Raw genomic sequence first — 16,066 nt, 5'->3', positions numbered from 1 at the left:
AACAGGCTCAACTGTAGGGACTCAACTCCCTCAGTGTTAATACTTTGCTAAGAGCAACAGGTAATCTTTTTTTTTATATATTTTATTTATTTATTCATAGAGACACAGAGAGAGAATGAGAGGCAAAGACACAGGCAGAGGGAGAAGCAGGCTCCATGCAGAGAGCCTGATGTGGGACTCGATCCAGGGTCTCTAGGATCATGCCCGGGCTGCAGGTGGCACTAAACCGCACCACCCGGGCTGCCCATCAATAGGTAATCTTGGCCCAGCCCCTAGGATCCTGTAAGTCTACTTTAACATAAAAAAATTCCTTTGGAAACCTCCTTTATTTCTACCTGCCACGATACACGTTGGCAATCATCCCCCCCAGGTATATGATCCACCAATATACAACTTGAAGGGTCTCACAACGGAGTTTTTACTGAACAGTAATAAATGACCTTTCCTACGAATAGCTAGACCCAGCAGGATCTGGAACAAGGAAATCTTGTTTCCAAAATACCTGGTAGGGTTACACCACCCCCAACTCCCTCCCATCTTGAAAGTATATAATGGGCCACTCCTCATGACCCCAGTGCAGCTTTTTCTCCTCCTGGATCCCGTCCCTGTGCCTTGATAAAATCATTTTTTTGCACCAAAGGTGTCTCAAGAATTCTTTCTTGGCCCTTGGTGTGGAACCCTAAGCCTTTGCTATCTCAACTGCCTGTACATCTCGCCAATAGTTAATATTCAAGCTGAGTAAGCACCGGAGAAATCTTGCGAAAGTAGTTTTATGAGCCGAAATTTGAAGAAAATATTTATGATCTAGTACTTCCTGCATGTCCCCTGCCCCTTGAACATTAAGCTTATAACCACCAGTTTCATGCAGCAAAGGTGCAGCTCTTCCAGCCTATGGGTCCTACCCCGGTGCTACTTAAATGCACTTGCTAAGCTGCGCCGTAAAACCTCTCGAGAATTCCTTCCTGACCAGGCTAGGCCAGTGATCCCACGACAACAGGAAAGAAGAGGGCCCCCCAAGACAGCTTCTTTGGGAGAAAGAAGGGCTCTGGGACCAGGCACTTAAGGGACTCACTGGAGAAGCAGCTCCAGAGGCTACCCAAGAACGGCCAAAGAGGAGAAAAAGCAAGAGGAACGAAGTCGGGGAAAGATGGCCAGAGAGAGTAAAGAAAATCCAGAGGACCTAAACCAACAGTTGCATTCAAGGGAGGAGTCCATCAACGACAGAAACCTCGCTGATTTCCTCGGGTCGGCCCCAGCCACAGTGACTCTGCGACCCCTGCTCCCTGGTGACTTGACACATCTCTTCGGGCTCCTGGACAGTTGCAACCGGTGATTTACGATTTCCTCCAAACACACAGCTCGGGCAGGTCTGGATCTTACTCATTTTTCTCTTCCACGGAGCCTTATGTCTACTGCTCAATGGGTATCAGTGAAACGACTTGAAGAACACCTGGAAATCCACGTGAATCCCGACGCAACCTCCTAAGCTGCGCCAGAAACCAAGCTGCCGGCCCCCGGCCGCACCGCGCAGGCGCAAAGGCCGAGCCCGCGGGGCTTCCTCCCGGTCTTTGCATTTGGCGCGAAATCCCGGCTCCGGGGGCGGGGCCGAGGGAGAAGCCGCGCTCATTGGGCAGGTTTGGCGCGAAACCCGCGAGCTCTCGCGCCACGATTGGTCGCGGCCGCCGCCGGGGGCGCGCGCCGAGCGGCAGCGTCTGCGGGGAAGCGACCGCTGGCTGAGGAGCGTGCGGGCCGAGGCCCCTCGGCGCCGGCGGCCATGGACCTCGGGGCGGCGGCGGAGCCGGGCGCCGGCAGCCAGCGCCAGGAAGTCCGCGACGAGGTGGCCGAGAAGTGCCAGAAGCTCTTCCTGGATTTCCTGGAGGAGTAAGTCGGCGCGCGCCCCTTCCTCGCGGAACTTCCCCGGGCCGCCGTCCCCACTTCCGGAGCCCCGTTCCCCGGGCGGGCGTGGGGGGGGGGGGGCGCGGCCGACGGGAGTAGAGACCCCCGCCCCCCCCCCCCGAGCGCCTGGGTCCCGTCCTTCTGCCGTCCCCGCCCGTAAGGCCGGCGGCCCCGTCGGCCCTGGGCGCCTCGGCGGGCCCTGGGGCACCTCGGAGGACCCTGGGGCACTTCAGCGGGCCCTGGGGCACCTCGGCGGACCCCGGGGCACCTCGGCGGACCCCGGGGCGCGCAGGGTAGGTGGCAGGCTCGGCCCCGAGGGCACCCGACGGCCAGGCCGCTGCCGTGCTGGGGAGCCGTGCGCCGAGAGGACGCTCGCGGGGACCCGGGCCCGCCCGAAAGCGTCGGGGGCGCGCTCCTTCCTCGCGTCCCCCTCCCTCTACGCGCACCTCCCAGGGCCTCCCAGGCTCCTGGGCCCTCCCTCCTGCCGCTGCCGCCCCTTGGGTTTCTTAGTGCAGATGCATCACTTCTTTTTTCCTGAGACTGTGGACTTCCGAATGTCTTATGAAGTCCTCCTTTTTTTTTTTTTTTTTTTTTTTAAATTGTAAGACATGCGTGACATGGATGTTACATGTTATGTTACATCGACCTACAAAACTTCCCAGCTAACTTTTTTTTAAGAGTAGAGTTGAGTGGCGTTAAGGGCATACGTGGAGCTTGTCAAGCAGCCCTTGGGTGGATCGGCGCCGGCCCTCGCGGCAACTCCTGGGCTTCCCAAAAGTTGACACTCTGCGACCCCTAAACCGTCGCTCCCCGTTCCCCCCACCCTGCCCCCAGCACCTGGCAGCCTTCCTTCATCCCCCTTAGTTCAGATGAATTTCACTGTTCTGGTCGCCTGGTCTGCTTGGAGTCGTACCGTATTTGTTCTTTTGTGACCAGCTTATTGCACTTACCGCTGTAACATCCTCAAGATTCATCCCCCTATACAGCATGGGTCAGAATCTCTTTTTAAGGGTGAGTAGTGTTTCACTGTGTGCCTGTACCCCTTCCTGTCCGTTCGTTCATGGACGCTTGGTTTGTTTTTTTTTTTCCCCACATTTTTACTATTGTGAATAATTCTGTCTTAAGAGATCCTGATATATCCTGATATATTTATTTATGTTTTTTTTTTTTTTGAAGTTTTTCTTTATTTATTCATGAGAATCGCAAAGAGAGGCAGAAACATAGGCAGAGGGAGAAGCAGGCTCCCATCAGGACTCATGTGGGACTGGATCCCGGGACCCCAGGATAACAGACACCCTGAGCTGAAGGCAGACACTCAACCATTGAGCCACCCAGGTGCCCCAAGATTCTGATATATTTAAAACAATAATTTAATTTACGTTCCCTATCTCTGCCTGACAGCTATTTATCTTTCAAAGCCTAGCTACAGACTCAGACTTCCTTTGTCAAACCCTATAAGCTTTTTTTTTTTTTTAAGATTTTATTTGTTTATTCATGGGAGATAGAGAGGCAGGCTCCATGCAGGAAGCCCAACGCAGGACTTGATCCCAGGTCCCCAGGATCACACCCTGGGCTGAAGGCAGTGCTAAACCACTGAGCCACCGGAGCTGCCCCAAACCCTATAAACCTTTAAGGCACCATCAATCCTTTCTTCCCTTAGGCTCCTAAGGCGCCATTTTCCGTTATCTCTGGTGTAACTTGCTATATCTACCTGTCAGCCTCTTTGTCTTGAATGTAAATCTCATCCTTAACCCCACCTGGCTGTCACACCATACTACATAGGTCCTCAATTAATGTTTCATCTTAACAAAGAATATAATTGTTTTCACTGCCTTGCAGTACCATACAGCTAGGTGCTAGGGATAATGATAAATAGGACAAATAATCACTGTATTTGGGGAAGGCGGGGAATGTTAACTTGCCCTCAAAATTCCAACTCTGATTTGCCCTTGTTTATGGAATAAAGTCCCAAATTCTTCACAGCTCCTCTTCCCAGTTTCATCCCACAAGCAGCCTGCCACCCTCCTTCTTCCTATACCTTTTCTGACATTGCCACTTATTTATCAACACCTATAGCCAGCCAGTCTAACCACTACTGGGATTTTTTTTTTTTTTTGGTGATTTTGTTGTTGTTTTTTGCTTTCTTTCAAATTCTAAATGTCTTTCAAGGCTGAATTCCACTGTCCCTTTTGAAATGCTTGAGGCGTTTCTGCGTGTTCTCCTAGAGCAGAATTAGTTTATAATCCCACAGCACATTTCTTGTACCTCTTCCTTTTTTCCCCTTTATTTTATTGTGAAAAACAATAAAATACATAATCTCACTTAACATGAGATCTACCCTCTTAAATTTTTAGCTGTACAATATATTATCATTGACTTTAAGTACAATGTTACACAGTGGATCTCTTAAGACTTATTCGGTCTCATTTGGATGAAACTTTATGCCTATTTATTAGGACCTCCACATCTCCTCCTTTGCTCTAGCCTCAGGCAACTACCATTCTGCTGTCTCTGTCGATCTATTTATTTAATGTAAGCTCTGCACCCAACCTGGGACTTGAACTCCTGACCCTGAGATCAAGAGTCGCATGCTCTATCAACTAAGCCAGCCACCTGTCCCCATTCCACTTTGACTATATGAATTTGACTATTTTAGATACCTCATTCAGGTAGGATCATACGGTATTTGTCTTTCTGTGAATGGCTTATTTAGTGTAATATCCTCAGAGTTCATCTTTGTTGACACATACAGTAGACTTTCCCTTTTAAGGCTGAGTACTGTTCTGTTGTATGTGTATACATTTTCTTTACCCAGTTGTCATGGACGTTTATTTTATTGATTTATTTATTTTAAAGATTTTATGTATTTATTCATGAGGGACAGAGAGAGAGGGGCAGAGACCTAGGCGGAGGGAGAAGCAGGCTCCATGCAAGGAGCCCGATGCGGGACTCAATCCTGGATCCCTGGATCACGCCCTGAGCCAAAGGCAGGTGCTCAAACCACTGAGCCACCCAGGCGTCCCGTCATGGACATTTAGATTGTCTTGTTAACCTCTCTGTAGTAGGAATGTCTCTCAAGAGAGTGTCAGTCCTAGGTCAGGAGTGACACCATCATTTTTAGCTTTAAGTATCTAGGGCATAATGCTTTGCAGGTAGATGTCCAGTATATAACTATATTTAAACTGCATTTCTTGTTTTAATATTTTCCAATCTTAATTATATGTAACAATAATTTTAAAATAGTTGGCATTTTTATTACAAAATATTAAATTAAGAAATGCAGATTAGAACCTGAAGCCCACATTTTTCTGTGTTCTGGGCTTGCTGCAAAGCATTTTACAGACATTCTTCTTTAAACTTCAGAGTAGAGGCACCTGGGTGGCTCAATCAGTTAAGCATAAGCATCTGCCTTTAGCTCAGGTCATAGGCCCAGGGGGCCTGGGGACAAGCCTTGCATCTCTGGCCCTGCATCTGCCCTGCAGTGGGTTCCCTGCTCAGCAGGGGAATCTGGTAGTTCCTCTGCCCCTCCCCCTACTCATGTTCCCTCTCTCTCTCCTTCAAATAAATAAAATCTTAAAAAAAAAAAAAAAAACTTCACAGTAATCTAATGAGATAAAGCAATGTCCTAATTTATTTTTATTTCTCTAATAGGGAGGAAACCAGATAACTTGCCCCAAGTTATATAATTAGTAAAATTAGCCTGTCTGACCCTAAAACTGATAGTTTTTAACCAATACACTGAATTATGAGGCATTTAGATTATTTTTTTAACCACCTAAAAATTCTTTTTTTTTTTTTTTTTTTTTTTTTTAGAATTGTATTTATTTATTCATGAGAGGAGCAGAGACATAGGCAGAGGGACAAGCAGGCTCCCCGGAGGGAGCCCAATTCGAGATAGGGATCACGCCCTGTGCCAAAGGCAGACACTCAACCACTGAGCCACTCAGGCGTCCCTTTACCACCTAATTCTTAAATTTAATCTGACTTGCATGTATCTGCAGGTTCCAGAACAGTGATGGAGAAATTAAGTACTTGCAGTTAGCAGAGGAGCTCATCCGTCCTGAGAGAAACACATTGGTTGTGAGTTTTGTGGACCTGGAGCAATTTAACCAACAACTTTCTACCACCATTCAAGAAGAGTTCTATAGGTATGGCATATTAATCTTCTTTACTTTAAATAGATATGAAGCCTGTGAATCCAGCTTTTCTTGGACTGGGTTTGTTCATTTGGGAGGCAGAAGGGCAGCTGTCTCAGAGACCCTTTGATAGAACCAGTGGTTATTTTAGTATTGCTCTGCACTAATTTAGACCTTTGTGTACCTGAATATTTTTCACATGCAAATGTTGAAAACCTTTTTTCTATGTAGTTTTCCCAAATTTCCAGAGGATTGCTTACTTTCAGGCATTCAGTACTATTACTGTGTCATTCATTTGATCCTTTCCTTTGCCCCCAGGAGTAGGTGTTTTGAGAAGGTGTGTGGATCCTGTTCATGATCAGGGGTGTCTTTAAAGTAATGATACCGTTCTTAAAGTTTAATCTTTTTCTGATTATAAAAGTAATGTGTATATTATAGGAAATTTAGAAAGTAGACATAAGTAGAGGGAATACATACATAACTATGGATAGTGGGATTACGTATATATTCCCACCATCCATAGATAACCATCATTAGCAGGTCTGCAAATGTGGAGTTTCCCAAGGATATTCTAGCACATTTCATTGTATTTCTGAGTATATGTAACTATTGAGATCATGCTGTGGATGTAGTCTCTGGTCTTTTCACTTAACAGTATAACATACTGTTCCATGTCATATAAAATCTCTTGAAAATATTTTAATAGCTGGTATTTCTTTTCTTTTTTTTTATTTTTATTTTTATTTATTTATGATAGTCATACAGAGAGAGCGAGGCAGAGACACAGGCAGAGGGAGAAGCAGGCTCCATGCACCGGGAGCCCGACGTGAGCTTCGATCCTGGGTCTCCAGGATCACGCCGTGGGCCAAAGGCAGGCGCCAAACAGCTGCGCCACCCAGGGATCCCCTTCTTTTCTTTTTTAAAGATTTTGTTTATTTATTCATGAGAGACCGAGAGAGAGGCAGAGACACAGGCAGAGAGAGAAGTGGGCTCCATGCAGGGAGCCCAGTGTGGTGGGACTCAATCCTGGGACTCCAGGACCATGCCCTGGGCCAAAGGCAGACGCTTAACTGATGAGCCACCCAGGCGTCCCGATAGCTGGTATTTCTTTGGGCAGAAACTAGACATTAATAACGTAGGCTTTCATTTAATTTTTAATTGCTGTATAAAATAAAAAATATCTTTTTATGCAAATCTTTGTCCGCACTTGGATTAAATAAATGTGACAATCTGTATAAATAAAACCAGGTTAAAATAAACATTATGTATAGTTGGGAAAGAGAAATGAAGACCCAGGAGTAAGGAAAGACAGCCCTATTCCTTTACTTGGTGAACTGAGAGATAGAAGATTTGTTTCAATGTTTCTAATCATATCTGATCATCAAGAATGGTTGTGGGATAAGCAGCAGGGTTTATTGAGATAGTACACAGCAGGAAGAGCTGTATTGACAAGTGAGAAGGAGATAGAAAATCCAGGCTGGTGGTAGAAACACCCGTACCCATACCTCATACACAGGCCATGTAGCAGTTCTGTCTGCTGAAAGTAGCTCATTTTTCAGAAGCTTTCCAAATCCCACTGCTTAAATCAAGCTGCAGCAACTGCTAGGAACTTCTATCAAGACACTTCAGTCTAACCAGTCAAGTGAAATGTTTCTGCCAATGTGCTCCATGTCTTGAGCACACAAATTTCTCCCCTCATCCATTTCTTATCAATCAAGAATTAAACCTAAAAGAATATACCAGGCCAGAGACTAGTATGGGAGACTGTCTTGTTGGATCGTAAACCACCTAGATTGTTGAATCTTGGACATAAGAGTGACCTGCAGTGTGGGTGCTAAATGATTTTTTAAAGATAGTGGATTTTTGGGTATAGCATTTCATCTTCGTGTTTCTGTTGTCTTAGATCTGTGGGGTAATAGGAGAGGATTGGAAGAGGCTCATAACCCTAGACTAGGCAAATAGAGGTGTCCTGTATAGTTAAGGGTTGGTTATAGCCAGATGAAATTGTTTAGTCTAACATGAAACATAAAGGGGGCCTTGGTAGGTCTCTTGAAGATGTCATGTGATTTTTGTTCATTTGTTTGCTTTTCAGAGTTTACCCTTACCTATGTCGGGCCTTAAAAACTTTTGTCAAAGACCGAAAAGAGATTCCTCTTGCCAAGGATTTTTATGTTGCATTCCAAGACCTGCCTACCAGACACAAGTAAGAAAGCCTTCTTTGAAAAAGCAGGAATTCACCAAACAGTATAGGCATCAATTAATGATTAAAAAACTCAGGAGGTTTAGTCTTATATGTATAAAGAGTTAGGTTCATTTATCTAGAAAGTTTGATTTTGGAGAAATACATTTTTCCAGGGAGATCAAATGGGAAGTTAAATAAAGCCATTTCTGGGGATTGTCAAATTTCAGGATAGCTTTCAGGGGACATTAGGGGAAAAAAATAAAGTGAGAAAATATAAAAACTGAAAACAGTCACAGAAATTGATGAATCTTTGGAAATTTTTGACAGCTTAAATGGCATGACTTTAAAACATTTTTTCCTTTCAGCAGTTAGTTAAGATTTTATTTATTTATTCATGAGAGAGAGAGAGAGAGAGAGGCAAAGACATAGGCAGAGGGAGAAGGAGGCTCCATGCACCGAAGACTTCGGCTTCAACATGATCAGGGTTCTGGGATTGAGCCCTCCATCAGGCTCTCCACTCAGCGAAGAGTCTGCTTGTCCCTCTGCCTCTCCCTGCTTGTGCTGTCTTCTCTCTCAAATAAACTCTTAAAAAAAAAAGAAAGAAAGAAATTGAAGTGATATTTTAAAGACTTAAACTTCTGAAATTACTTGAAAAATTGCTAAGTTATTTAATATAAAATGAATTTGTGAGGTAAAGGAAGTGTTTCCAACTTCTGAGTATGCCATTTCTTTCCTATGATAACTTTGCTATGAAACTAATACATGATTATTTAGAAATTGTAGGTAGGCAAAAAACGTTTGCATATAGAATAAAATGGGATCATATGTTTTATAATTACAATTTCTTTGGTGTCATTTAGTTTTTCATATTGATGTTTTTTGCTGTGAATGCATATACACTGTAATTTAGAAATGGTCGCATTGACTAAATCATTCTTGGAGAAGAGTCCAACGAGTTCTTTCTCTCTCTTTTTTTTTTTTTTTTTTTTTTTTGCTGTTTTTTTGTTTTAGCATAAATTTATCCTTAAATACCCTCTCATTAAAATGGAAACATTTCTTAAGTTAGAAATGAATATTTACTAATGGGACATCTGTTTTTAAATAGAATTCGAGAACTCACCTCATCCAGAATTGGTTTACTGACTCGAATCAGTGGGCAGGTAGTACGGACTCACCCCGTTCACCCAGAGCTTGTGAGTGGAACATTCCTATGCTTGGACTGTCAGACAGTAATCAAGGATGTAGAACAGCAGTTCAAATACACACAACCAAATATCTGCCGAAATCCAGTTTGTGCCAACAGAAGAAGATTCTTGCTGGACACAAATAAATCAAGATTTGTGGATTTTCAAAAGGTATTTATTTATTTTTAAAGATTTTATTTATTTACTTGAGAGAGAGAAAGAGCGTACAAGTGGGGAGAGGGTCAGAGGGAGAAGCAGACTTTCCACTGAGCAGGGAACCCAATGCAGTACTCCATCCCAGGACCCTGGGATCATGACCTAAGCTGAAAGCAGATGCTTAACCCACTGAGCAACCCAGGGGCCTCTCAAAAGGTAGTTATTAATGTCTGTTTAGTTCAGGTTCAGTATATGCTAATAATTCACCTCTAGGCACTTGAAGTTATTATAAGCTTATTTAGATGATGTTAAGCATGTAAGTTGAGAATCATTATATATAATTATAGATTTAAGCCCAAAACTCTTAATACAAATTTCAATGATCAATATATAAATGTGTTTTGACCTTTAATAACTTGGATTGGAAGCTCCTTCAGACTGTGACAAAATATATTTATCAGAGAATAGATAATAAACATAAGATGATGATGATGGTGAACTAGTGTTAAGAAAACTTTGAAGAAGTGGAAACTTGTTAAGACCTCGTGTTGGTGGTTAGAGAGGAAGGCATGAATAAAAGGACAAGCAGAAATGTACATCTTTGTTTGCTTGTTTGTTTTAAATATTTTATTTATTTATTCCTGAGAGACACAGAGAGAGGCAGAGACATAGGCAGAGGGAGAAGCAGGCTTCCTGTGGGGAACCTGATATGGGAATCAATCCCAGGACCCCAGGATCATGACCTGAGCAAAAAACAGATGCTCAACCAGTGAGTCACCCAGGTGCCCCAACATGTTTGTTGATAGCAGTGATGATTATCATGATTGAAATGGAAGATCATCTGAGGGATGATTTGGTGTGAGGTACTCCAAGCCTTAAAAATGTCAGGCTGGGAAATTTGGATCTATCTTGATAAATAAGGGGAAGGTATTTTCAGGAGATGTGAACTTTTCTTTTTTAAAGGAAGATTAATGGGACATTGGTGTGTAGTGTATAATAAGAGACTAACAATTAGGCACTTGTAGTTACCTAGGCAAGAGTTGGGAGATAGCAGTAAGAATGAAGATTGTGGGTGGAGCCCATCTGAGGTCCCCACAGAACTTAGTAAATCTGTGATAGGCAAAGGGAAAGAAAAGTTGCAGCAGCTCAAGCATTCAAGTATGGGAGAATGAGTACCAGCTTAAAATAATTAATATTAGCTTCGGTTTTTCATCCTTAGTGTTTTATTTTATGTTTTTATTATTTTTTTTAAGATTTTATTTATTTATTCATGAGAGACAGAGAGAGAAGCAGAGACACAGGCAGAGGGAGAAGCAGGCTCCATGTAGCAGGGAGCCTGATAACGGGACTTGATCCTGGGACTCCAGGATCACGCCCTGGGCTAAAGGCAGGCACTAAACCGCTGCGCCTCCAGGGATCCCTCCTTAGTGTTTTAATATCAATCTGGGACTTAGTTTATATGAATCACATACTCTGCCAACAACTTTGGGTAAGAGGTGCTTTATATTTGAAAAAAAAAACATGATATAACAACCAAATACGAAGTGTAAATCTAGATTGGGCCTTAGTTTGTAAAAAATACAAAAAACAGTTGTAATGAAGGACACTTCACAATTGAGGAAATTTAAGGATGTACTAGATAGTAGCAGATCTTATTTGTCTTGCTGTGGTAATGATACCATGTTTACGTAGCAGATGGTCTTCTAGGAGATGAGTATGAAAATAATTAGAAGTGAAATATCTTGATTTTTATAATATCTTTCAAATAATACAGTAAAGATATGTGTGTATCTAAGTAATGTTAACAGTAGTGTTGAAGTGGCATGTATAAAGTATGTGAAATTTTCCATAAGATTTCCCTGAAAATTTAGTGGAAGATGGAACAGAATAGATCTTTAGGGATCCCTGGGTGGTTCAGTGGTTTTAGTTTTAGCACCTGCCTTCGGCCCAGGGCGTGATCCTGGAGTCCCGCATCGGGCTCCCTGCATGGAGCCTGCTTCTCCCTCTGCCTGTCTCTCTCTCTCTCTCTCTCTCTCTCTCTCTCTCTCTCCCTCCCTCCTCCCCTCCCTCTGTGTCTCTCATGAATAAATAAAATCTTAAAAAACAAAAAAGAATAGATCTTTACATAGTTTGAGAAAGTAAGCAAGTAAGAAAACATTTCTTTAATAAGAGTAAAAGTGAAGTTTTTATCTTTTTTATTGATTTCAGTATAGTTAACATACAGTATTATAGTTTCAGGTATATAATATAGTGCTCTAGCAGTTCCATATATTAACTCAGTGCTCATTGTGATAAATGTACTAAAAGTGAAGGGGGTTTCTTTGTGTTTTTTATTTCAAAGATTTTATTTATTTGAGAGAAATCGAGTGAAAATGGGGGGAGGAGCAGAGGATGGGGGACAAGCAGACTCTGGGCTGAGTGCAGAGCCCAGTATGGGGCTCAGTCTCATGACCCTGAGCTGAAATCAGGAGTTAGACACTTAACTGCCTGAGCCACCCATCTACCCCTAAAGGTGAAGTCTTTAAGTAAATGTCATCTCTTACCAAATTGGAAGGAGTTTTAGCATAGAAAATTTTTAAGATGAAGTTTGGCAATTGTCAAAAGTGCAAATGGTAAGAGTTTGGAATATGTCAATATTTCTGGCATTAATTTAGATTATATGGCATTTGAAAAATAATCTTTTCTCCTTGGCCATTGTTATAGGTTCGTATTCAAGAGACTCAAGCTGAGCTTCCTCGAGGGAGTATCCCCCGAAGTTTAGAAGTGATCTTGAGAGCTGAAGCTGTGGAGTCAGCTCAAGCTGGTGACAAGTGTGACTTTACAGGGACTCTAATTGTTGTGCCTGATGTCTCTAAGCTTAGCATACCAGGTCAGTAATCTTCAGCTCAAATTTAACAAATTCTCATTACCTGAAAACAGAACATTCGACTTCTAGAATCTTCATTGTCTTGTTTTTGGCTACCCATCAGGGTGAGCAAGGAAAGTATAAGATAGAGACAAATTGATTTTGCTACAAAAAATACTGTTCTGAAAAATTTCAAGGCCTAAATTAAATATTTGGATTTATAGGTTTTGTTTATTTGAACAATTTTGATTCTCAGCACCTTTGGTGTTTGAGCTGTGAAACAAACTATCATTCTTTCAGGAGCGCGTGCAGAAACTAATTCCCGTGTAAGTGGTGTTGATGGATATGAGACAGAAGGCATTCGAGGACTCCGGGCTCTTGGTGTTAGGGACCTTTCATACAGGCTGGTCTTTCTTGCCTGTTGTGTTGCACCCACCAACCCAAGGGTGAGTCTTTAATAGAATGACCTCCTCTGCAACAGTCACAATATAGGCTTCTGAAAGTACTGAGTTATCTAGTCAGTGTTAATGGTGGCAGGGTTGGAGGGTGGGTTGATTCTTTAGGGTTTGTGTTTTGTGTGTGTGTGTGTGTGTGTGTGTGTGTTTTTTTGTTTTTAAGATTATATCTATTTGCAAGAAGAACATGAGCAAAGGGCAGAAGGAGAGGTAGAAGCAGATTCCCCACTGAGCAGGGACTCCATGCCGAGCTCAATTCCCAGGACCCAGAGATCGTTAACCTGAGCTAAAAGCAGACACTTAACCAACTGAGCCACCCAGGCGTCCCTGATTCTTTAATTTTAAAACCAAATCTTTTCATGTCTTCCTGACCTTGAAGAAAAGCCTGTTTTCATGTTTAAGAGATCAGTGCTTTAAGAGCATTGATATAAATTATCCATGATATAATTTTTTAATTACCACAGTTCTTCTTTCATGCTCCTGGAGAAAATACAAATAGAAAAATTTAGTAATCTGGGAAGTAAACTAATTTGCTCTTTCTGTGAGTGATGGATTCCTGGCATTATAGTTGTGTAGAGCTTGTTTCTGCATCCTAATGGGAAAGCAATGAGAAAAAGTTTGGAAAATAGTCCAGTATTGGAAGAAGATGGGTGAATGTAATATTCTGTTACTGCATGTTCATATCAGTGATTAACATTTTCTTATGGCTCATCTCTTGAGCATTCAGATTCATTTAGATAGCAATATAAAACAGTGGTAGCTTTTTTGTTTTTAATTCACTGGAGAGAACAAACTGTAAAGTATCTCGATTAACTTAGATCTTACTAGTTTGGGGGATTTTTTTTTTTTTAAACCTTTGTAGTCAACAGATTCTGAAGTTGAAATCCCAGGCTGGTTTTTGTTTGTTTGTTTATAATGAAGCTCTATATCACTTTCCTTTGTTTTCATGCAAGTGTATTTTCCTTTGTCCTCCACCCTTCAGTTTGGAGGGAAAGAACTCCGAGATGAGGAACAGACTGCTGAGAGCATTAAGAACCAAATGACTGTGAAGGAGTGGGAGAAAGTGTTTGAAATGAGTCAGGATAAAAATCTGTACCACAATCTCTGTACCAGCCTGTTCCCTACTATACATGGTAAGAGTTCCTTCCATTTATGGCATAAGATTGAAATCAAGATGATTAAAAAAAATAGCAATAAATACTTAATGTTCACTATACTAGAACTTCAAATTTTTTTTAAAACAGCAGTAAGTGATTTCTTACAGCACATAAAGCAGATCCAAAGGTTTTTTAGTGGATTTACAAGGGATATTAAAAAGTCATTTACAATAGGACGGATACTACATGATTCCACTTAAAGTGAAGTACCTAGAATAAGCAAGTTCGTAGGGACTCAAAGTAGAAGGAGGTTACTAGGGGGAGGGAATAGGGAGTTAGTATTTCATGGATAGTTTCTGTTGGGAATGATGAAAAGTTCTGGAAATGGATAAGAGTGGTGGTTATAAAATATAGTGTACTTAATTCCACTGAACTGTATATTGAAAAATGGTTGGAATGGTAAGTATTTTGTTATGTATATTTTACCCTGTTTTTTTTGTTTGTTTGTTTGTTTGTTTGTTTTTTATTTATGATAGTCACACACAGAGAGAGAGACAGAGGCAGAGACACAGGCAGAGGGAGAAGCAGGCTCCATGCACCGGGAGCCCGACGTGGGATTTGATCCCGGGTCTCCAGGATCGCGCCCTGGGCCAAAGGCAGGCGCTAAAGCGCTGCGCCACCCAGGGATCCCTTTACCCTGGTTTTTTAAAAAGAAAAAAGTCATTTAGTCTTCTTTTTCTAGCTTTAGGGTAGAACCGTACTTAAGTACATTATAATGTGCTAGATTAATATCCTGATTTTTTTTTTTTTTTTTTAATTTTCAAGAAGGAAATTCTTGATGTTTCTTGGCTATATGTACTATGTCTATACCTTCAGTGGTTTCTTTATGGTTTTCTTGGCTCTCAGTTGCTAGTTGCTCACCATTATTTAACCTGTTTTTTGGAGTATGTGACTAAAGTTTCAAGCCTCGTGCTTTACCCTTGCTTTTTCCATCCTTTCATAGTGAATTGGAGTTATGACAGGAACTCAGAGGGGTTATGGGTATTTCTCATATATATTTTTTTAACTATTTAAAAAGTAACCTATTTTCTATCTAAATATTTGGCCAGTGACATTGAACTGAAATCCTTTATATTAATAATCCTTTATGAATTCTAGAGTATCTTCCCTTAATTAAGTGTTCAAATTTTGATCCAGCTCTACTCCCCACCCAGAAACTTAATCTATTTCTGCATAACAAATTACCCCAAAACTTAGTGGCTTCAAACAACAGTGTCTCTTACAGTCTGTGGGTCAAGATTTGAGAAAAGTTTACTTGAGTGGTTCTGGCTGAGTGGTGCCTACTCAGTCTTTGATGAGGATACAGCTAAGACATTAGATGAGGCTGCAATCATCTGAAAGCTAGGCTAGGCTGAAGGATTTACCTGTTAGTGCTGGTTATTAACTGGAAACTCATTTTTCTTGCCACATGAATCTCTTCCGCAGGTCTGTTTTCATGTTCTCACAACACAGCAGCTTCTTCCTCCAGAGTGTGTGTGTCTCCAAGAGAGCAAAGCAGAAGGAAATAAAATGCTTCTCAGGACTTAGTCTCAGAAGTTAAACACCCTCACTTTACCATATGCTATTTTTTTAGAAGGAAGTTCTAATAAAGTCCAGCTATTCCCTAAGGAGAGGAAAATTAAGCTCTGTTTTCAAGTGAGAAGATTTAAACAATTTGTGGACTATTTAAAAACCATGACACTTCCTGACACATTTATTTCAAGGATAAGTCAAAGTTTGTTTGTGAAATGGATTTTTTTCTCTGCCTTTAAGGGATGGTTTGCCCAGCACTTAGTTGATAGAATTCACAAAAAGTCATAATAATTAGCACAGAAAAAAAATTTTTAACAGCACATATTTAAAGATCCAGTTTTTTTTACTATACATTTCCTTTTCATGTAGGATTCATAAACAGCTTGTAGAAGAAACCATAGATCACATTCAGTATCTTATCTAATCCATAGCAGTTCATTTAGTGAGTTTATATTCAACACTGTTGGTGATACAAAAGAAGTATATCGTGTATTGTTTCCTCAAACTCTTGATACAACAATAAATTCTATTAGAATTTGCAAA

General features: G+C 41.6%; 1 protein-coding gene across 1 annotated transcript in view; it reads left to right on the top strand.

Moving 5' to 3' along the window:
* Positions 1-1,677: 1,677 nt before the first annotated feature.
* Positions 1,678-16,066, top strand: part of MCM6 (minichromosome maintenance complex component 6) — a 33,055-nt gene continuing 18,666 nt past the window's right edge. Inside the window, exons 1-7 of the mRNA XM_025430579.3 lie at positions 1,678-1,881; positions 5,898-6,044; positions 8,125-8,235; positions 9,320-9,569; positions 12,258-12,423; positions 12,700-12,845; positions 13,837-13,987. Of these exons, the coding sequence (XP_025286364.1) occupies positions 1,775-1,881; positions 5,898-6,044; positions 8,125-8,235; positions 9,320-9,569; positions 12,258-12,423; positions 12,700-12,845; positions 13,837-13,987 (1,078 nt within the window). The 5' untranslated portion in view covers positions 1,678-1,774. The remainder of the gene's footprint in view (positions 1,882-5,897; positions 6,045-8,124; positions 8,236-9,319; positions 9,570-12,257; positions 12,424-12,699; positions 12,846-13,836; positions 13,988-16,066) is intronic.

The sequence above is a fragment of the Canis lupus genome, chromosome 19 (genome assembly GCF_003254725.2).
Source record: "Canis lupus dingo isolate Sandy chromosome 19, ASM325472v2, whole genome shotgun sequence".
Classification (NCBI taxonomy): Eukaryota; Metazoa; Chordata; class Mammalia; order Carnivora; family Canidae; genus Canis; species Canis lupus.
This window is presented reverse-complemented; position numbering and strand designations above follow the sequence as displayed.